This window comes from Pelophylax lessonae (genome assembly GCF_965119305.1).
Source record: "Pelophylax lessonae genome assembly, chromosome: 1".
In the NCBI taxonomy this organism is placed as follows: Eukaryota; Metazoa; Chordata; class Amphibia; order Anura; family Ranidae; genus Pelophylax; species Pelophylax lessonae.
In genome coordinates this window covers 207,447,913-207,472,404 of record NC_138768.1, presented here as the reverse complement: position 1 = coordinate 207,472,404, position 24,492 = coordinate 207,447,913, and the positions used below count along the sequence as shown (strand labels likewise).

At 42.0% G+C, this 24,492-nt stretch overlaps 1 protein-coding gene across 1 annotated transcript in view; it reads left to right on the top strand.

Moving 5' to 3' along the window:
* LOC309544656 (uncharacterized protein) overlaps window positions 1–24,492 on the top strand; it is a gene marked incomplete at both ends in the record, with an annotated part of 64,593 nt that overhangs the window by 19,788 nt on the left and 20,313 nt on the right. Inside the window, one exon of the mRNA XM_082243567.1 lies at window positions 315–406. Within this exon, the coding sequence (XP_082099693.1) occupies window positions 315–406 (92 nt within the window). The remainder of the gene's footprint in view (window positions 1–314; window positions 407–24,492) is intronic.

Sequence of the window (24,492 nt, the reverse complement as noted above, 5' to 3'; positions counted from 1 at the left end):
ATGAGGAGCCAATGTCAGTGGCTAAATAAAAGCATGCATCACCACCAGCATCTCTCATAGTTTGTTTACCTGTGCTGCGTGGTGGGTAATAACCCATCCACAGCCGATAGTAATGGGGAAAAAAAGTATAATTTTGTTGTGCGGAGAGAAATGAGTTCAGAGGATGCCCCAGCTGAACTCTAGGTTGGACCAATTGAAAAGTCCAGGAAGCAGGACAGGAAGGGTCTGCCGGCTATTGGCACTGTAAAGATGTGCTGGTCCTTAGGGCATCCTGTGATTTGGGCCTCCATGGTGTATGTATTGTTATCCTGTAGCCAACTTACAGTTTACTACTGCTATCTCTGTTGCTGACAGTTTTCAAGGTTTTCATCTCAGTGTCAGTTCCATGTGCAAGAAGAAAAGAAAGGTATGTTGTGTATAATTTGACAGCTACTGGTAGGAGTTGAGTTTCTTCTAGACAAAATGCTACCAACAGTTTTTTGTCAGTTGCCGAAGATGTTTTAACCCATTTACCACTCATAAATTAATACTTACTTCCCTGAAAGACACTCTATTACAGTAGGGCAGGGATCCTCAAACTACGGCCCTCCAGCTTTTGCAGAACTACACATCCCATGAAGCATTGTAAAACTCTGACATTCACAGACATGACTAGGCATGATGGGAATTGTAGTTCCTGAACAACTTCAGGGCCATAGTTTGAAGACCCCTGCAGTAGGGTTTTAACAAGTATCTGAATATTTGGTGTGAATTATTATCAGTCTACTGTTTTAATTATGAAATATTTTCACTTGCTCTCTCATTTAAGGGGCCATACATGGTTAGAATATCGAGCAGTGGGTGGCTCTACTGACACCACAGAGCTCGACAAACATTAGTTAAGAAGTTTAAGGAGCCTGGTGGAAAAAAGTTGTCTAAAAACAGTGATTGCAGCCAATCAGCTGCAGTCACTGTTTGGGTGTTTTGACAGCTGCAGGTGGCGGCTATCAGAATACAATAACTGGCAGTAAGGGATTTTTCCATCCAAGCTGTTTACCATGGATGGGGGAATCCATGGACTTCTTCTGTACAGCACCCTGGTCTGGGCCGAAGGAAAAAAATCTTTACATGTGTGGCGATATGTAGTCTTACTTATTATTTCTGAATCTGATGCTTGGCTTGGGAGTAATGGCTCATACATACTAAAAGAAAAACAGGCAATAATTTTCGTCCAAAGAACTTTCGTACAATTTTCGCATGGTATGTACACAACTTTCTACAGCCGATTCCGACCTCCTGAACGGAAAGCTCCAACATTTTTCTCATACAGGAACAGAACGAACTAATGTGTACCGTTTTCCAACGAAATACTGCGCATGATAAACAATAAACAAAAAAAAAAAGCCTTATTCATATGAGAATTTTCGGACGAATATTCTTTCATCGGTTCTTATTTGCTGTGAAACAACGAGGAAAATCGGATGATCTTTTGCCTGATTTTCTTATAGTATGTATCCCACTTTAGTGGCCAGAGGTAACTTGAAATCTGACAGTAGTTGGCCCACCCCGCGCTCACACGCTGTACATTAGGAAGCCGAAAAATAGTCCATGAGGTCATTCAGTTGTAAAGAGGTAGACACAAGCTAAATAGTAAGTAAAGTTAAATTAGGGAGGAAAATATCAAACATTTCTAAAGGCCCGTACACACGATAAGAAAATCGGAAGTAAAATTTTGTCGATGAACGATCTGCTGATTTTCGGATTGTTAGTAGGGTGCTTTCCACAGCCGATTATGAGTTTATCCTAAGTAAATACAACATCCAATTTATGTTTAATTAGTAGAATTTTCATCCGAAAAAAATCGTAAGAGCAAGACTACGCATGCTTGGAAAACGAAAGAATATATACAAAACAATACATTGCATCACTTCTGAAGTTGAATTCTGTTGTACGAGAATTTTCGTATGAAAGTAACCCAATTGCTTTCGATATGAGACTAACATGCAACAAAAAAATGGACGAAAATTTGTCCGATAATCTGATGGTGTGCAGGGCCGGCCCTTCCATGGGCCCCGCTGGGTCCAGTGGCCCCAGGCAGCACTTTTGAGAGGAGCGGTAAAATGACGCCTAAGGTTTTTTTTTCCCAGCAGTTTGTGTGTCATCCAGGGGTGGCCGCTCCACTGCCCTGTAAAAGGCCACCCTGCTGCCCTCAACACGCATACTCGTAGTTGCTGGGCACGAGGGTGCTCACACACAGTCTAACAGTGGCTGTTAAACATCCAAGCACACATAAGGAGACAGAGAGCAATGAATGATCCCTTCCCCACCGGCTCAGCCAGCAACCGATGTTCAAGTACAGCTTGTGAGGCTTGCATTTCTATTGGTTAGAGTGGGTGCAGCTGGTTTAACGCCCAGCCCACCTTCTTCTGCTCTGGTGCATGCATGAGGGTAGGCACTGAAGACTGTGGGAGCACTGGGAGAGAGCAACAGAGAGGTAATATGTTAGTTCTGTGTAACAGGACACAAAGGGTGTCCATCAATTTTTCTAGTAGTGGCTGCTGATTTGCTGGATGGCCAAATGTTACATAACCTGTCATGCTCAAAAATCACTATATAGCCATTATACTACCCTAGCCTTCCCCTATACTACCCTAGCCTGCCCTGTACTACCCTAGCCCACCCATATACTACTCTAACCTGCCCCTATACTGCCCTAGCCTGTCTATATACTGCCTTAGACTGCCCCTATACTGCCCTAGCCTGTCCATTTACTACCCTAGTTTGTCAATATACTACCCTAGCCTGTCCCTATACTACCCTAGCCTGTCCATATACTACTCAATATACTACCCTAGCCTGTCCATATACTACCCTAGCTTGTCTATATACTACCGTAGCCTGCCCCTATGCTACCCTAGAATGTCTATATACCACCTTAGCCTACCCATATACAACTCTTTTTATATACTACCCTAGCCTGTCCATATACTACCCTAGCCTGTCTATGTGCTACCCTAGCCTGCCCCTATGCTACCCTAGCCTGCCCCTTTACTACCCGAGCCTGTCTACATACTACCCTAGTCTGCCCTATACTGTCCTAGCCTGCCCGTATACTGCCTTAGCCTGCTGCTATACAGCCCAATCCCAGTGGCATATCATCCATGGGTGCAATGTGTTCAGTGCACACAGGCCCTGAGAGGTGGGGGGTCCAAGACGGTGGAGCGGTAACATGGTGGTATGTCATATAATTTTGCATATAGACAAGGTGTTGTTGCATGCAAATTGGACTTCCTGATAAATTTAATTTTAGTTTAAATTATCATGATAAAAAATAAGGGATGTGGTGAGCATTGTTTTTTTTTGGGAGGGGGGGAAGAATTTAATTCTTGGGCCCAGGCAGCACAATGTTTTTTGCCAGCCCTAATCGTGTGTACGAGGCTTTAAATTAAACTAAATTCACACCGTTTTGCTTTACAGTAATGCATGTGCAGCAAAGCGCTTTATGATGCATTGTTGTTCACTGTTATTGCAGCCTATTATTTTGGATTAGTACCAACGCACATGTGTTGTGTAGATGTGTTGGGATGCTATTCGAAATTAAAGGAACTGCAGCAACTTGCACCCTGCTTGGTGCTCTACCGTTGTGGGAACACCTGGCATGCATACATTACTGTAACACAATAGTGTGAACAAGTCCTAATGTAATATACAATTTATTTTAAAATGTTTCATATAATTTGTATTATACATTATTATGTGTAATATAAGAAAAAATTGGAAGCAGGCACCCAGTCCTCCTAGTAGTGGATTTTAAAGGCACTTGCATGGATATCATATAGCGTTTAAAAAGGTGTTTATTAAACATATAAACACATAAAAGAAATGATAGACATAATAGTGACTAAAACCATCAACACCTTAGATTGTGTGTTGATTACATATAAAATAGGTAGCATATTCAAAACCTCTACATATAATCTTCGCATGAGAGGTATTGATTGGGCGTAGTGGTCAACGCATTTCGCTTCATGCTTCCTCAAGACCAGCCACAACAATGCCAAATATATCTAATTACAAAACAAATGTATTTATTAATTTCACATTAAAGAATTATTATTGCATACACTTTTATTTTATGATGTTATATATTAGATAAGCAAATCATCGTCCACATACCACACAAATCCAATAGGTCAATAACGCCTGGGGGGCAGACACAGGGGACAATTGGCTGCATGGGTCTCAAGCTGAAATGTAATGATCAAAATAGCTATATATGAAAACTGAGAATAGAAAATAAACAAAAACCATATTCATATCTTATAATCATTACATAATATATTCTAGATTATCATGCACTATATGACGGAATTTACCGTTGGCTTATAATTTATGCAACAGTAATTCTTTTATGTGAAATTAATAAATACATTTGTCTTGTAATTAGATATATGTATAACTTTTTTTTTTTTTTTTTTTAGTTCAGATTGGAGTATGGAAGAATTTCAACTGTTTTGTTGCTGTCTGTGTCACTGTTAGGGTGATTAAACCTTTGTTTGTCTTGTGACCAATATCACTGGAAGGAAGAATGTAAGATTACCACCAGAACAGTAGACTGAACATCCTCCAATGGAGACATCCATTTTGGTGACAACTGCTGCTTAAAAGGAGAATTAAGTGATTGTTAAGTCTTTTTCCAACAGAAATAACAAACATGTTATACTTACCTGTTCTCTGCAGTGGATTTGCACGGGGCAGGGGGCAGCCTGGACCCTCCTCTTCTCGGGTCCCTCTACTGTGATCCTGGCTCCTCCTTCCTGTTAAGTGCCCTCACAGCAAGCAGCTTGTTATGGAGGCACCCGGGCCAAGACACAGCCCTCTGTGTTTATTCAGACACAGGGCCTGACCCGGCCCCACCCCCCCTCTCTCCTGATTGGCTAGCTGACTTTGATTGACAGCAGCGGCAGCCAATGGCGCCGCTGCTGTGTCTCAGCCAATCAGAAGGGAGAATCTCGGACGGCTGAGACAAGCGAGGACATCGCTGGACAAAGAAGGACCTCAGTTGAGTATTAGGGGGGCTGAGCGGGGCTGCTGCACACAGACGGCTTTTGATCCTAATGCAAAGAATGCATTACGATAAAAAACCTTCTGACTTTACAACCCCTTTAACTTCCCTTTGGGGACTTTTGCTGTTACTTCCTGTCATATCTACTGGACAGGAAGTGAAGGGAAATCTCTTGAACAGGACACAGCTATACAGTTTTAAACATTCTCTTCTCTATGGCTCCTTTCACAGGGATGGAGTCCGTTTTGCTCAGTGGGGATCTATCCACCGATCCCCGCTGAGCAGGCAGATGACAACTGTGATGACTCTGTGTGCAGAGATGGAGCTGTCAGATCCTTGCTCTCCTCTATGGGAGATTGAATGAGAACGGACCGCCTGTCCATTCTCATCCGATCCTTTCTGATTCGATCCTCCAGAGAGATGGAAAATAGTTTCCATTCATCCGGATTTCACGGACAGGATCGGATTGAATAGCAGCGGGTGTCAGCAGAGATGTCTCCACTGACATCTGCAAGAGTATTCTAGTTTTTAAAGAGACAACTCTGGAGTAGCTACTCTCTTTATAACTGTATCATTCCAGTAGAATCTCTATATTGAGTCCCATAAGAACAAAATAGGCAGGGTAAGTCTTTCCTCGGGCTCATTCAGTGGAGTGTAATGTAAGCTTCAGCTATTCAATTTTATATCATCAGGCCTTTTTTTAACAAAGCAGTTAAACTTAATTTGGTAACTGTGTGAAAAGGAGTCTCTGTCATAGACAAAGCCATCTGTCTGGATAAGGCAACAAAATTATGTTTATTTTGGCAGGCATTAAACTGGCCTTTATAAAGGGCCTGGCTAATAACTGAAGTGGTGGATATATACAGTAAATATACAGGTTATTGTACAGTACACAAGGAATATGTCCTGAATGGCAGGTATATTTTCCCAATATTTGAGTTGTGGTTCCTTTAAGGGGGGGGGTTTGGAGACATGGTTGAGTACTCAGGGGTTCTCATCCATGCAAGATTAGCGGTTTCGGGGAAATCTTATTAGAAAGAGAGGACTGATTGTCAGTACTCTCAGATTTATTTATGCCCCGTTTCCACTGAGCTTTCTGGTACGGTTTGGTTCGGTACGGTACGCTATTTATGCCGTTTCCATTGTGAATGGTACCCTAATTCCGAACCGTACCGTACCACTTTTTTGGGACCCTTTCGTTGGGGTACCAAGCACATTAGTACCGTACCAACAGAACTTTGATTGGTTGACAGAGAATCGTCTATCACAGCTTTCCTGCTACACCACGCCTATAATGAAAGGGTACTATTGGCAGTGGAAACGCAAGGTGTATCGTTCCGAACCGTACCATACTGAACCGAACCGTACCGTACCGTACCACTCAGTGGAAAGGAGGCATTAGTTCTTATTAGGGACTTGGAACTTCAGAGGTTCAAGGTCCTAACAAGACAGCAGTAAGGGATCAGCACCTATTTCAATGAGGCAGAGTGGATTGGTTCAAAGATTGTGAGCAAGGTGATCACTCTAGCAACTGGGACACTGGTTGCTGAACCCCTGTGGCCTGTCTGGCACCCTGGTATGCAGAGGAACCCTAACTTAGCATGGGACCAAGAGATTGGCAGTGAGCCTGTGGTGTGCTTCCTTTTTTGTACCAGAACTGTGCACTGTTTTGCTTTACTTTTGGCTGAAGAAAGCTATTTGAGTTCATTTGTTTTGGAGATACCAATAAAAGGACTGCTTACTTTTACTAACTCAGGTGGCTGATGTCCCCGGGCTACTTCATATCGCAATATATACTGTGAAACATAGAAAAAGTCTGTGCAAAATAAAGTTAAATAAGATGGTTCACTAGACATTTTTTTTGGTAGCTACTAGAATTCATATTTAAGTACTAGACAGTGAATGTTGTTTCTCTGTGAAATGTTCGCTACAGTGGCTGAATTAAAATTTTCTGGTTAGATTTGTTTGCACTATGTCCCAAAGACTTTTTTTTTTTCATTGAAGTGAAGAAAATTCCCCAAGTGGTGTTATTCCAGTTATAATTACATACTCTTAAGCTTCAAGTATATGTGTCAGAGAAAGATATATAAATTAAGAGCTTCAGTAAATAACTAAGTTGCCTAAGGTTTAAAAGAAGCTAAGTGCTACTGATAGAATGTCAAAAAGTAGAGCCTTGGTTATAATTTATTAATGATATGTAGATGAATCGCCTTTGCTCTCTCTTCTACATCAAAAAAACAGTTCACTATTGATGAAAATATTGTACTACAATATCAAATTCTCATTTAAAAGCAATGCTGAAAATGCCAGAAACCAGAAACCATAATAAAAATAACTAGATTTTTGTCTTACCGTAAAATCCTTTTCTCTGAGGTTCACTGATGGACACAGCCCCATATTTTCTTAGACCCTTGGGCTTATGCTTCTCTCTCTTCGGGAGTAGGACTAGGTGGAAACAATTTTGGCTATGCCCCTGAGGCAGTCCCAGGGGGTATACCATCACTTTCTGCTATAGGACTTCTTTTACACATTAGCACATGTTTTATTTTACAAAGGAAAACATGTCATGACCGCAGATCCCAGCTGGGAGCCAGGTCCTTACTTCTGACTAGGCAGAAAAACTTAAGTCTTATAGCAGGAAGTGAGGGTATACCCCCTGGCACTGCCTCAGGCAGGGGCGTAGCCAAATTTGTTTCCACCTAGTCCTACTCCTGAAGAGAGATCAGCATAAGCCCAGGGTCTAAGAAGATATGGAGCTGTGTCCGTCAGTGAACGAAAAAGAAAATAGGAATTTTAAAATAAAACGATCCTCTGTCAGGCGTTATTATTATCTGCTGTTCCAGATCATCCCCTGACAAGCCCATTCAGACCTTGACATACTGATGTGTTAACAGACATGTATTATAGTTTGTCTTTTACACATTAGCACATGTTGCGCTATGGCATCCCATTAAAAATGAATAGGTTGCCAATGCACTAGAATGTACTATATGTATCTAGCACATCTATTATTTCTGGGTGTGCACATCCATCGCTAAAGTGTGTTGGAGTGCTATTCAGAATGTATGGCGTTACATCAATGCAATAATGTTAATAGGCCCAGGATTTGCTTACACTTTATTATCTGAATAAAGGATTTTTGGGTTACTGTACATTTGGGATGCATTTTCTACACATTAAATTTTAATTCCTGTTTACTTATACATAATCCACATAGAGGGATCAAAGAGAAACTTGGAAAAACAGCAATAAACCCAGGTGAATGCCTCATATAACAATCCAATTTAAAATGCAAGCATTGCTTTTCAGGTCTTATGTTTGAAACCTTTGTCAGAATCAGAATCCATGTATACGGCTTGTACCTGAGGTGTTATAGATAGAGACTCACAGTAAAGTGTTAAAAAAAACTGTGTATATATATATATATATATATATATATATATATATATATATATATATATATATATATAAAACAATAGCTGTGGCGCTAAACCCTATAAAATTGTCCCAAATAAATGAGTGAAAAGCAGTCCTTAGGAATGTATCTCCACACTGAAGACAGATGAAACAACCTCAGGTTCGAAGAACCACCACCAGAAAGCACTCCAATATCACCACTGCTTACCAACTGAAGTTGACCCCCATGACAGAGATCACATAAGCCCAGAAAACAGGTTTTGGAACAGGAAGCTCCCACTCTCTGATCCCGGACTGGAAAACTCAATGGATGGTATGATATGGAATGAAAAGAAGGCAGGGACACTCACATAGTGCAGACTGCTTTAAAATGTATTCCCACATATAAAAATCACACTTACAGAGTGTAAAGGATAATCTTGCATCTCCGATCAGTGTATAAGAACCTCCCCACGGTGTTCCTCGGCGTCCCTCGCATCGACAACCCAAAAGATGGCCGCCACGTCTCCTCCACGCCACAGCACGCGTCACCAAGAGCGCCACCGGACGCACGTTTCGTCATCAAAAGACGTTGTCCAGGGGTGTGGCCTCGAGGTGCACTCGTGCTATATAAAGCTGCGGAGGAGAGCGGAACAATCAGGGATAATTGGTAACCAGAAGTAGAAGATGCGCTCCACACACCCCTGGACGACGAAGAAAAATAGCAACATCCGGGGGATCAAGAACTAAATCATGATACCATCGGTGACAAAATTAAATAGCTAGATACTTGACCACAATCCGTATGCACTACTCAGAATATGATTTCTGGTAGTACAAATCACACAAGGGTGAATATATTTGAAATTATATATTAAGCCGCATATATAATATTTCACCAAAGTGAGTACACCCCTCTCATATTTTTGTAAATATTTTATTATATATTTTCATGTGACAAAGCTGAATAAATTACACTTTGCTACAATGTAAAGTAGTGAGTGTACAGCTTTTATAACAGTGTAAATTTGCTGTCCCCCTCAAAATAACTCAGCACACAGCCATTAATGTCTAAACTGCTGGTAACAAAAGTGAGTACACCCTTATAGTGAATAAGTTAAAATGTCCAAATTAGGCCCAATTAGCCATTTTCCCTCCCTGGTGCCATGTGACTCATTAGTGTTACAAGGTCTCAGGTGTGAATGGGGAGCAGGTGTGTTAAATTTGGTGTTATCGCTCTCACTCTCTCATACTGGTTACTGGAAGTTAAACATGGCACCTTATGGGAAAGAACTCTCTGAGGATCTGAAAAAAAGAATTGTTGCTCTACATAAAGATGTCCTAGGCTATAAGAAGATTGCCAAGACCCTGAAACTGAGCTGCAGTATGGTGGCCGAGCCCATAAAGCGGTTTAACAGGACAGATTCCAATCAGAACAGGCCTCGTCATGGTCGACCAAGGTAGTTGAGTGCACATGCTCAGCAATATAAACAGAGGTTGTCTTTGGGGAAATAGACGTATGAGTACTGACAGCATTGCTGCAGAGGTTGAAGGGGTGGGGGGTCAGCCTGTCAGTGCTCAGACCATATGCCACACTCTGCATCAAATTGGTCTGCATGGCTGTCGTCTCAGAAGGAAGCCTCTTCTAAAGATAATGCACAAGAAAGCCCGCAAACAGTTTGCTGAAGACAAGCAGACTAAGGACATGGATTACTGGAACCATGTCCTGTGGTCTGATGAGACCAAGATAAACTTATTTGGTTCAGATGGTGTCAAGCGTGTGTGGCGGCAACCCAACCGGGTGAGGAGTACAAAGACAAATGTGTCTTGCCTACAGTCAAGCATGATGGTGGGCATGTCATGGTCTCTTTTTCAGATCATCAGAGAGTTCTTTGCCATGAGGTGCCATGTTGAATTTCCACTGACCAGTATGAGAGAGTGAGAGAGATAACACCAAATTTAACACACCTGCTCCCTATTCACACCTGAGACCTTGTAACACTAATGCGTCACATGACACCGGGGAGGGAAATGGTTATTTTGGCCCAGTTTGTTGAGTTATTTTGAGGGGACAGAAAATTTACACTGTTATACAAGCTGTACACTCACTACTTTACATTGTAGCAAAGTGTCATTTCTTCAGTGATGTCACATGAAAAGATATAATAAAATATTTACAAAAATGTGAGGGGTGTACTCACTTTTGTGAGATACTGTATATATAAAATATATATAGATTCTATATTTATGAGATATAGTAAATATAGAACAATATGATATCACATATTTATGGGCTGTAGACTTAATACTGTACATAGAAGCAGAAATTTAAACAAAATACTGATTTTTTTTTTTTTAATGATTGATTTTGTATCATCTGCTTGTGAAGCAATCTCTACTTTTTTTAAATGAAAAAACAAAAACAATTTTCTCAATGTCAGCTATATACACTGCAAGGATTTTATTTCCTGTGTGCTAATTGGAGGGTCTGCTTGATATTGCCATATGATCAGTCTTAGTGATCCAATAAGAGATACACTGTTAGACGCAGTGAACCAATCACAAGAACAGGAAATTACTTCTTTGGGAGAGTTCTCTTCTTTTAATTTCTTCTCCAGGTTTATATTAAAAAAAAAAAACTGCAGTTACTAAATGGTTTGTATAACAATTCTATATGTTGTATGAATGTTTTTTGCAACAGTGGAATTACTCTTCAAAGTAAAAAAAGGCAAATTTCCGGTACCGATGGTAAAACATAGACATAGCTAAACTAGTAAAAACCACAAATAGATTATATTTCTAATAGGCTTGGAGCTGTGGATTGTTAGGGCTGTTTACTTATTTTTTGTTTTTGTTTTTAAAAAGTGAAGTTTCAGTATTTGGACCCTGAATGTTTAACGCTGTGATAATATATTTTACATATTTCCATTTAGCCAGCTTGAGCCAATGTAATGTAATGTACACTATCAAAAGTATTGGGACGCCTGCATTTACACACACATGACCTTTCATGGCATCCCAGGCTTATGCCTCGTACACACGCAACGATTATCGGCCGACCGATCGTCCGTCTTTTGTCCAGAGTTGTGTTTTGTTGGTTGGAATGTGCCTAGACTGCGCACAAATTTTCTTGGCCAACAAAAATCTACTTCAGAAGTGATGTCATGTGCTGGTTTACTTTCCGTGTGTTTTTTCTTCTCTGAGCATGCCCAGTCTTGATCTTCAGATTTTTGTCTGCCGAAATCTGTACTGACTGACGAAAAATCGGCCGTTGTGTTGACAGCCAACAAAAATTTTATAGCCTGCACACCAGAAGTCGGAGTCGGTTGTCGGAAGCATCATTCTAACAAGCCGAAAATCGGCCGATCGGACGTTGGCCAAAAATTGGTGGGACTAAATCCCCATTTTTATTTATGGATTGTCTCCATATTTAATAGTCATTTCTTTTGCATGGTTGCGCTATTCTTTTTTAATATACATGTTGCTTGGTCCATAGCTGCACTGGCTTTAGATATACATGTTCAGGGTTTGCTCCCCCAATTTTTTGCTTGCTTATTATGTATTCGGTCTGACCAGACTTCTGAGGTTGAGCATCCCCCCACACACACCTGTACTCTATCAGAGTCCACCATCAAGTAGATATAGGAGGAGTCCTTTGTAGTGCATTAGCACATCCATCCCAGCAAGGAGTGTTGTCTCCAAGGGTTGGAGAGGCTGGATTCACCCCTTTTTTATGGATAGTGTAGGACCCACTGATAATGGGGTACTTTGACGCAGTGGTGGGCTTGAGCACGATATGGCCATATGGTGGGACTAAATCCCCATTTTTATTTATGGATGGTCTCCATATTTAATAGTCATTTCTTTTGCATGGTTGCGCTATTCTTTTTTAATATACATGTTGCTTGGTCCATAGCTGCACCGGCTTTAGATATACATGTTCAGGGTTTGCTCCCCCAATTTTTTGCTTGTTTATTAGGAAGCATCATACTAACAAGCCGAAAATCGGCCGATCGGACGTTGGCCAAAAATTCACGGCCAATTATCGACGCGTGTGTACGGGGCTTTAGTCTGTAGGGTTCAATATTGAGTTGTCCCTCCCTTTGCAGCTATAACAGCTTTAACTCTTCTGGGAAGGCTGCCCACAAGGTTTAGGAATGTGTCTATAGGAATGTTTGACCATTCTTCCAGAAGTGCATTTGTTAGGTCAGGCACTGATGTTGGATAAAGACCTGGCTCACAGTCTCTGTTCTAATTCATCCCAAAGGTGTTCTATCGGGTTGAGGTCAGAACTCTGTGCAGGCCAGTTAAGTTCCTCAACCTCAAAATCGCTATCCATGCCTTTTTTGAATTTGCTGTGTGCACTGGTCCAAATCATTTGGTGGAGATGGGATTATGGTGTGGGGTTGTTTTTCAGGGGCTAGGCTTGGCCCCTTAGTTCCAGTGAAGAGAACTCTTAAGGTGTCAGCGTACCAAGACATTTCATGCTCCTAACATTGTGGGAAAATTTTGCGGTTGGCCCCTTCCATCTCCAACATGACTGCGCACCACTGCACAAAGCAAGGTCCATAGAGACATGGATGAGTGAGTTTTGGGTGGAGGAACTTGTCTGGCCTGCACAGAGTTCTGACCTTAACCCAACAGAACACCTTTGGGATGAATTAAGGCCCGTACACACGTACCGATCGTCGTCATACAAACGTCGGCGGACGAAAGATCTGCCGATTGTACGCGTGTTAGTATGGTGCCTCCGACAGCTGTCTGCGCACAATCCGCGGACAAAAGTCTTTCTTGCAAACATGAAAATTTTTGTCTGCGGACACCAGAACGGACGATTGTTCGCCTGTCAGTACAGAATTCGGCCGACACACAGCTACAAATCCCAACACGCATGATCAAACCAAATGAGTTCCCGGAAGAATTTTCTCTAGTAAACTCATGATTTTATTCAGAAAGAACTTTCGGCTCGCGGCAGTCCAAGAAATAGGTGAAATGCGGAGCACATGCTCATCTTGATAAATGTGAGAAGAAGGAAGATGCTGCTCATAATGCCATACTTTTCTAATCAAAAGGCATGTGTTCTGTTATGATGAAGATAATGTTTGTCTATTCTATCTGTTCTATCAAATTTTATAATTAAATAATTTAAACTCTTCACCATTATTATTTTGTAAACAGCAAAGATCTAACTATTGATATGACCCTTTATTCTTGTATGAATTAATGTCTAAAACATATTTTTCAGGTTATGCACAATATTAAACATGTTAACAAATTCAGATAGGCCATTTTTTATTTTCATTGTCTTTATTTTTTGTATCTCAGCAAAAAAAAACAAAGAAAACATCAATACTTTCCGTATAACTATACATAAAAAAGGTCCATTTGGACAAAATTAAACTAGAAACTGGCAAACAGGGGTAAAATAAATAATAGGGGGTTACAAAAATTAAAGTTGCTGGTAACTGAAATCAGGTTGCCATGAGGGCAGGTTTGGATCCTGCTGGCCATATTGCCACTGGCCATGTGGCATTTGGCGAGGTGGTGGGTGTTGTGGAGGTGGAGGTGGAGGTGGAGGGCACGGGTGCTCCTGGCATGCATGGCTGTGCTCATTAAGGATCCCATTTTCAGCCTTTTGCAGCACATCGAGGATAATTTTTCTGGCATACTGACACTGCCTGAGGTCCACCTTATCCAAAATTTTTGCCGTCATGTTGCCGAAGGACTCATTGGCCTCCGGTTTCCGACGTAGGGCTATGGTGGCCTCCTGGATAAATTCGTCTGTGATATCATCCACGTGCTTCCTCTTTTGCCTCCGTTTGGCAGGAGGAGGTGGTGGTGGAAATAGTTCCACAGGCTCCTCAGGCTCCGCAGGCTCCCCAGGCTCCTGGCTGCAACCTGGCTCCTCCTCAGTGACACTTCCCTGTTGATGAAATGAACAATTGATTAGAATGTTATAGTGTATATAAAAAGTCATGTTTGTTATATTATTGTGAACAAATAGCAGACTTTACATACAGTGGCGTATCTAGGGTCTCCAGTGCCCTTGTTGAGAAGCTGTATTTGGCAACAACCCCCCCCCCCCCCCCCAAGATCAATGTAAAACTGTAACCCACCCCCCAAAAAAAAAATTAAAGGGCATTAAAAGTTTCTAATTTGCCCCTTGTTTGCCCAGTGTAGAGCTCTCTAGTGGGCAATCATTGTCTCAGGTGTGAAAAAGAACGAGAGGGTTGAGAGCTAGAGAGAGGGAGAGAAAGAGGGGGTGTGAGAGAGAGAGGAGGGGGTTGCAGAGAGAGAGGGGCCTGAACTTGCAGAGGGCTTGATGTAGGGCATTGAGGGTGAAGCAGTGCAGGGAAACAGGAATAAGGAAGCCACCTGCCTTGCTGACCCAGAGTGAGAGACCAGAGACATGGAAGCAAGGATGGATGGATCATTTGCAGGAGCTGTTAGTTTTGTATTAAAAAAGGTTGAGCCAGAGGAATGCTGAGGCTACAGCAGTGTTTGTTAGGACCAGAGCTGTGCTGGGGATGCAGCAGTGTTTGTAAGACCAGAGGTGTGCTGGGGATGCAGCAGTGTTTGTAAGACCAGAGGTGTGCTGGGGATGCAGTGAGAGGCAGTCTCAGTCTCCTGGTCTTTTGGCTCAGCTGCTCTCAATGTTTTACACCTGCATGAAGCAGCTCTCAATGTTTTACACCTGCATGAATCCGCCTGCAAACTGGGGGTTCTGGGGTGTGCAGGCTGAGTGGATTGTTAAAATAAACACTAAAACAATGCCAATGTTTTTGTGACCCACCCCCCTTGGCCTGCGCCCCTGGCGGTTGCCTGTCATGCCAACCCCTTGCTATGCCCGTTTACATAAAGGGTCAATTATGGTTTAGCTTATAATTTTGTTACATGATTACATTTTAGCAGACAATATATTGTGAAATGCCATACCTGAGTAAAACTCTCCTCCAGGAAATCCTCATCCTGGCTTGGATCTACAGACACTGAGCCCTCTGCCGAAGTCGAAGGCAGCGTAGAAATTGACGGCCTGGATTCCAAGGTGTCTGCCAGAAACCGCAGGTTATCAAAGTACCACAGCCGTGGTACATGTACATTCCGTGCACCTGCTCCAGACTGGGTGGATTCTTCTATTTTCTTTACCTCCCGCCTGTAGGCAGTGCGAATGCTGTTTATTTTTTTGCGTATATAATTAAAATTTGCCCCAGGACAGACGGGCTTGTAGAAGGCCACCAAATGTTCCATGGCCTGTTTTTTTAGTTTCTTATTTTTATATTCTGCCGACTTCACTTGCCACAAACACGGCAGTTGCCTGTACTCATCAATGAAACTGATGAGAAAGTTGTGGGTGGTGTAATTGTCCACCATATTGCAGGACAGTATATGCCTGCAAGACACAACACAACACAAAACATATTAAAATAGCATGTATTTTGGCACATAATAAAGATATTCCTAATAAAAGCTGTATAGGGCCCAAAACACACACTTTCTATTAAAAGAGTCGTACCTTTGTTTGTGGGGAAAAGTCGTGATTCACCGCTCGATCGTGCTCCAACCCTCGATATGTCCGCTAGCGAATCGTCGGCCGAACGAACTTGCGTCCTTTAAATACAGCACAGGCGTCAACTCCTCCTCCAGTGGCGGGCTTGTGCAGGGGTGTGTACGTGCCGAAGATCAGGCCTACATGCGACACTCACACCTGAAGCAGAGGAACAATCGTTTTTTAATTACGAACCATGTCTCAACAATCTGGGAGCTCAATTAGTGGGGGCCGAAGTGATTGGGCCACCAGAAAATCAAGGGCTACACCCATGTCAAAGCCAGAAATGGTGGAGATGGTCTCCATTTTAGAAAAAATGGACTATGATGGCAAGTTGGCAAATTACGATCGGCCCAATGCCAGGAAAGATGGCATCATGGATAAGGTGGTGGCCTGTTTGGTAAAAAAATTCGGTGTGGAGCGATCGAAAGATCAGATTCGGAAACGGTGGTCTGACCTGAAACACCGTGAGCAGGATCAGCTTTCCCAAATCCATAGGATTTTGAAAAAAAGTAAGTTTTATTTATTTATTTTTTTTTTTAATCATGCAATATGTTTTTTCTAATTTGGTGTATGTTGTATTAACATGTCTAGATTATAATGTCTATGTAAAAAGTTAGATTACTCATTTTAGTTGTCATGTCGTGATTAGATCGATCTATTGTTGATGTTTTAGTATATGACATTAAAAGTCAGGAAGCCATAGTTAAAAATATATGTATTGTGTTGCAACGAACGTTCTTTCCTGCACGAATCTTCTCAGCAAACATTCCTATTAATCACAGATTATTATTCAAACCTTTAAATAGGAGAAAAACGTAAACTCCGTGCCAAACACTGGGAAAGGAGGAGGAGAAGTTTGGCAGCTCCATCGGCAGTTGCGGAAGAAGATGAGGACATGGGCCCAGATGGTGGCACAGATTCGACTAAAGGTAATTGGTTCCTATGCACTGTCAAACATTAATGTACCATATTTTTCGTAGATAACCATGTACATGTCTTCATATTTGTTACTGAAAGAGCTATCAAGCAGGGCACCATGTCCTAACAAATGTACCTCTTGTGACTTTTATGATATGGCCAATGTTTTGTATTATGTAGATGAAGACATTATGCCTGAGGTTATTCTGGTGGAGCCAACAAGTGACCAGACACCAGAACAACAAGAAGGTTGGTAGTCACAGATTTTTGTGTAGTGGGATCATAGAAATATGTGTATTTGCAATGATTGTTTAACCTTATATTCTTGTATTCCCTTACAAATTTACATTGCAGATGTTGCATCATGCCAGGATGTGGCATCCCCAGCCAGTTCAGAACCCAGATCTCCTGGCAACTTGCCAAGCAGCGTGGAAGCCACTTCCCAAAATCTTGAGGATCCCGGACCAAGTGTCCAAGAGCCAATTGTGTGCCCACGTAGGTTTTTTCAGAATGATTTTTATCAGTGTTATTTTTAGCCTCCAATTGACAACACTAGTTCCCTATGGGAGCCTCTTTATTTGAATGGAAGTCGCACCATAAGTCGGATCAGGATGCTCTGACTTGCGGGGCCACTTGCGTTGTGAAGATTTTTGAGGGGGAACTACACCAAAAAATTGAAGAACCCACCGTGGGTGTCCGCCCAAGTTCACAACCAGGCCTTTTGTGTGTGGTATTGAGTTTGAGGGTATGCCCACAACAAAAAGACAGCGTGGGTTACCCCCAAAACCCCTACCAGACCCTTATACAAGCATGCAGCTTGTCAGGCCAGGAAAGAGAACGAGCAAGCGGAACAAACACCCCCTGGACCACAGCAGGACACATGCCCTCAACATGGGGGGGTTTTGTTGCTTTGGGCCAGGGGGCCTCTGCACCGCACACCCAAAAGCACCTTACTCCCATGTAGAGGAGGACAAGAGCCTCATCCCCACAACCCTGTCTGGTGGTTTTGGGGGGTCATGCGGCCAGGGGGTTCCTAGGACTTTGGAAGCAACCTTCAACAAAGGGTGGCCCCCAGATCCCGGACACCAATCACTGTGTGAATGGGTATGGGGTACATAGTACCTCTACACATTAACCACATAAATGGAAGTGTATGTGAATAACGACAGGAGACGTTTCTGAAATGTTCTTAAATATCTTCATCCGGTCTTCTCCACTCTGCTCTTTGGATCTTCTCCTCTCCACTCCTCTGCTGTGCAATCTTCTGCTCTTATGTTGTCTGCTCTTTTGCCTTAGGTTCTGCTTCTTCCTCCTGTCCTCATCTGATGCTGTTGCCGTGCATTCTGCCCGTCTCTGGTCTCTGCAGCTTAATATATATACATTACGACCATGCCCTCACAATGACGTCATCATGCGTTCACACCCCTAATGAATATATAGTAAGCTCAGGAGACCGGCAGAATCATCAGCAACAGGATCAGAGGAGGACAGGAGGAAGAAGAAGAGCCTAGGGCAAAAGAGCATAAGAACAGGGTAGGTATTAACTCGAGAGTAATTAAAAATAACCTGGACACCAAATGTTTCTCTATTATGACCTCATGTAGGTGATTCACATTGACTCAGTTGTATATTTTTTTACAGATCATGATTTACCTACTTGCACTTTAGCAAAACTAACCCGTGAGGCACTCCAATGTTGCTCAGACCTCGAGCAAATCAAGGAAACAGCAACGGCATTGCAATCAAAAATGCGAGATTTTGTCGACATGATTGCCAAATTTTAAAAAGTTTTAAAGACATTTTTTATGTTTTTATTGGTTCCTTTTCTTACAAAAGTTTTTTAATATTTTATGATATCTTGATGGCACTCAGTTGTTAAGAGTGTACCCACGTTTGGGAAAAAAACTTGAAAACACCCTAACCCTAACCCTAACCCTAACCCTGTGAATGTTTGGAAAAAAAAATTTTGTACATTCAACAATGTGTGTTCCATTCTTTATTTGACTTTCGTTGGGGGGTCGAGATCTAAAGCTGTGTAAAGAAGCATTACATGTATGATGGCTGTCCTATTCCCACATTTACATGTTAATGAAAGCATTTTGGACACTGCCATATGCGAGTTGCTGGAGGTGTCAATGAAATGTTAAAGATCCCAACCATTTATACGCATATCACAGTGCGATCTGACATTTCATACAGGATTGGATCATACAAGTGTGAACGACTGTGCAATCCTATCCTGATGCAGCTGAATAAATGCATCATGTGCGACTTTTGTGCGAGTGTAGTGTGAATTGAGACATACACTTTGTATGGCTACATTCACACTGAACACGCACACAAGTCGCACATGACCCTTTATTTCTGATGTATCAGGATTGGATGGCACAGTTCTTCAGACTTGTGTAATACAATCCTGTGGAAAAAGTAAGTGGTGGGTCACCCTTATGCGATGCAGGAAGGATGCAAAGTCGCAGACTTCCCACATTGCATAAGTGTGACTCAACACTCAAGGTACTAGCAGTCCTAGGATTCAATATGGCATTGATATTGGCAGTGTAGGGAGATCAGTGTAATCTATAGTGTATTGCTTGTTCGTTGCTCTAGTTCACTTTCCATTACTTATATATATAACACTTTGAGATGAACAATGATCAAGTTTCACATAACACTGACATATCCTAACATTGGTGGGCAGTGAGAAGGATGTCATAAATGAACACAACATAACAGGTGTAGGTACGTTGTTAATACCCTAATGTATTATATTAAATATATACTATGGGCAACTTCTGGACAAGAACCACCAATGTAAGGTGACATTAGATGAACCATGGGTGTGACCTAGTTCTCAATGTGACAGGGTTTGTGTAAATTTTGTGGGGTGCAGAAGGCCCTTGTATTTACACCACTGGCTCAAAAATAACACATGGCCATCATCACTTTGGATCAGCTGGTGAGAGACTACAGTAAAGAAACACACTGATGAATGTATTAACCCTTCCAAAGTCACACATATATAACACATGATTAACCCAAATAATTGTGTTTGGCGTATGTGCCCAAATGATTAGAATCCACAATACTGAATCATTGCAATTTTTTTTTTAATGTGTTGAAAAATAATATATCTCTGACATTTATCTTGTGTGTCCAATCTTTAACAAGATTAATGGGTGTGTGACAGTGATTGCTGCCAGGACACAGCTCCTCTCCCCACGAAATAGTCCAGATATTCCTGGCGGATCTGACGGGCCCTGTGTGATGCCAATGCTGACCGTCCAACTTCCATTGACGTCATGGACTCCACTTGGTTAGAAGGTTGGGCCTCTCCACTTGTACCTGGCATAGCAGGGTCAGTATCCAGTTGCTGCAATACATAATTTTGTGCATTCCTGCGTAGGAAGTTGTGCAAAATGCAGCAACACAAGACCACATTATCCACTTTGTACAGTGCCAGGTTTATGGACGTCAGGAATATCCGGAACCGGTTGGCCATTATCCCGAAGGCATTCTCCACAACTCTGCGAGCTCTGGACAACCGGTAGTTGTAAATCCTTTGGTCTGGGGTGAGGTTCCTCTGAGGGTAGGGCTTCATGAGATGCTCCCCAAGCGCAAAAGCCTCATCTGCGATAAACACAAAGCTCATACCCTCAACAGTTTGCTCCCTGGATGGCAGGTTCAGAGTGCCATTCTTTAGACGACGAGCGAACTCCGTCTGATCAATAACTCCCCCATCCGAATTGCGGCCATTTTTGCCAATATCCAAAAAAATAAACTCATAGTTTGCATTAACTATGGCTAGCATGACTATACTAAAAAAAACCTTTATAATTATAAAAAAAATGTGCCGGAATTCGGAGGGGGGACAATGCGGACGTGCTTCCCATCAATAGCACCCCCACAATTGGGAAAATTCCACTTCTCCAGAAATTGATCAGAAATCTCCAGCCATTGCTCTGCGTTTGAAGGAAACTGTGGGGAAAAAATAAAAAAAAAAAAATTAGTGCTTGAGCACATCACATTATTAATTACACACACAGTTGTCTGTTAAATGCTTATGCAACTTGCTAAAAAAATAAACAACAGGAAGGCAAAGGTTTGGATATGGGGATGTAACATCTACATACATTTATTTTCAACCTCCTATTGTTCTTATATTGTAAAGGGCCATACACACTATAAGATTCTTTTTCGTGCAGATTTACCTTTTCTATGTAGTGCAAGGGCCTACCAGATTGCATAGGATTTGAAAGTGTTTGTTGGACCTCATATTATTTGGTTTTGGTAAATCGGAAGGATAAATTGTTCTGACAATCTTCTAGTGTGTATGGCCCATTATACTCACCAGCTAGAGCTGAGATTTACAAACTACGGCCCTCCAGCTGTTGCAGAACTACACATCCCATGAGGCCTTGTAATTCTCTGACATTCACAGACATGACTAGGCATGATGGAAATTGAAGTTCGTGAACAACAGGAGGGCCATAGTTTGAAGACCTCTGAACTTGAGCTTTGGTATATGCTGACTTTGAGATTTAGCATGTGGGTGGGGGATGGGTAAGTAAAACTGGGCATTTATACATCAATAAGGGCTTGTGGTCAGTGAAGGTTTTAACATCATTACATAAACATACAGAATCATAGGTGGGAATAGATGGACTGATGTATTTTAGATAAATCATTAACTAGGTACTAAAACATTGGCCAAGGAATAATTGTTTGAGGGAAAGCAATAAAATTTGAAAAATTCGACATACTGTTAACAGGCAATGCGTTTAGGGACACATAGGAGAGAATGGTGGGGTGGTTAGTGGGTAATTTTACAAATGGTTAAAGATAATCTACATCTTTACTACTATGTGCATGCGGACAGAGGGTAGTTTACAAATAATGGCCTGTGTCAATTGCTGTACATCCAAAAACATCATAATTCGGGTGAAACTAGTAATACATGTAATGTAAAAAATCAAACATACCTTGATATAGTCCTTCTGCAAGACCTTGATGATGGCAGAGCAGGTCTCAGGGATGATGATACCAAGAGCTTGGGGGGAGATGCCTGTGGTGAACTTCAGATCCTGCAGGCTTCTCCCTGTTGCAAGATACCTCAACGTCGCAATTAACCTTTGCTCAGGAGTAATTGCAAGCCGCATACAAGTATCCTGCTTCAGAATATAGGGGGACACCAGGGCAAGAAGACGGTAAAAGATGGGATCCGTCATCCTCAAATAATTCCTGAAGTCATCAGGATTATTTTCCTGGAGCTCCCTCAGCAAGGACATATGAGAAAATTGATCACGGTTAAGCAACCAATTTTTCGTCCAGGAGGTCCGCTTCTTCTTCCTATTGCTCGTACGTCGTCTCAGAGCCAAAACTCCAACACTAACGACAGCAATGGACGAATTCACGGTCGCCATAATAAATTCTCGAACGATGTCTCGGAAAATAGCGAAATGTCGTCAACCAAACAAATGCTACCGAAATCAGCGCGAGATGCCCAGAAGGGTCACGGCCAAACACTCACTTCCTCTTTTGTAGCGGCGAACGTGCGTGGAACGTAGTGATGTCATTTTCTGTCGGAAGACAAATGTCCTGGGCAAGTTTTGAGCACTTTTCAACAGACAAACAACAAACACACCAGCCGCGAACATTTGTAGGACGTTCTGTCGGCCGACGATCGGTACGTGTGTACGGGGCTTTAGAGCGGAGACTGTGAGCCAGGCCTTCTCGTCCAACATCAATGCCTGACCTCACAGATGCGCTTCAGGAAGAATGGTTAAACATTCCCATAGACACACTCCTAAACCTTGTGGACAGCCTTTCCAGAATAGTTGAAGCTGTTATAGCTGCAAAGGGTGGGCCAACTCAATATTAAACCCTATGGACTAAGACTGGGATGCTATTAAAGTTCATGTGCGTGTAAAGGCAGGCATCCCAATATTTTGGCAATATAGTGTATATGTGAACCTGATTGGTCTTTGTGGAAGCTGTAAATCACTGTAGTAGCGAAAGGATAACCGTGATCTTCCGGGTGCTGTGCTGAGCATACAGTGATGGCTTCAATTTTCTGGGTGCACCCTTCTGTAGAGTAACCACAGGGGGTCACTTGTATAACATGACCAATATTCAGAGAATGCCTTGCATTTTCCCCCAAGCATTTTTTGATTGGACAAGGGGAGTATCGTGACACCACTACCCATCCTCTCCCACTCCTCCAATCAGAGAACATTTTGCATTCATTGAATAAAATGCAAAGCATTCTGTTGATGTAGGCCATGCTGTGTGATTAGACAGCCCCCTATGGTTACTATGCAGAAGGGCAGCTGCTCAGCACCCAGAAGATCACAGCCATCAATGTATTAGCTTGGTCTCCTGCAGTGATTTACAGAGTCTGATCAGGTATCACATATCCATACTTACATTGGGCCAAGCTGGCCCATTGTAAGTATGCAAAAGATATTACTTAGTTCAGCTTTAACATTTTGGGTTTAAGTTTTGAAACCCAAAATGTAGAATAGTGCATAATAAATTATTTTAGACCAATAAAACATATTTCCAAGGTAGTGATATGATTAGAAAGATTTAAGCCCCGTACACATGTACCGATCGTCGGCCGAACGATCGGCCGTCTTTTGTCCAGGGCTGTCCTGTCCGCTGAAAAGTGCAAAAGACTGCACACAAATTTTGTCGGCCAACAACAGCCGACTGCAGAAGTGATGTCATGTGATGGTTAACTTTCCTTGTCTTTTTTCTTCTCTGAGCATCCCCAGTCTTGCAAATCTGCTGATTGTCGGCCGAAATCTGTACTGACTGGCGAACAATCGGCCGTTCTGTTGTCGGCCTACAAAAATTTTAATGCCTGCAGGACAGATTCATTTCGGCCGAAAATGCGCTGTCGGCTGTCGGAAGAAGCCTACAATCGGCCGATCGGTCAGCGGCCGAATATTTGCGGCCGACAATCGGTACGTGTGTACGAGGCTTTAGAATTGAGAATGTTTGCGCATAAAATTAATTTGAACCATGCAATCCCGTGAAAGCAAATTTCTGTTTATCTATTTCATCTGCACTTGATTGGATATTTAAAGAGAAGCTTCACTCTTTTTTTTTTGAGTGAACAATCTCAACTCATTTAGTAAATCAGCCTCTGTATATAGCAATAATTCACAGAGGCCAGAGAGTTATTTTGTGGTATTAGTTTCAGTTCCCAATGTGATTACAGGATTGTAATGAAGTTTATTGAGGTAAGTTTGTGTAGTAATCACATTCAGCTGTCTGCACTAGGAGCTATATACAAACAAGTGCCAGATTGCATTGAGAGAATAAGGGTATGATGCTCCATGTTCATTTTGAAGTAACAGCTTTTTTTAAGTGCCTGTTTGTATCAAACCATGCAGGTCAATACAGAACTGAATCTCCAGACACTGAGGAGCACTTGGAATGTACGATGAGTGCTCCTTTTAGATACTTGTTTTCTACACCCTTATAAGCTCCTGGATTTAACATCAGGCTATTCATTCTTATCTCATTTTGAGCTGTATTAAATAATATACACACATAAATGCTCCTATCCTTTGGATATTTC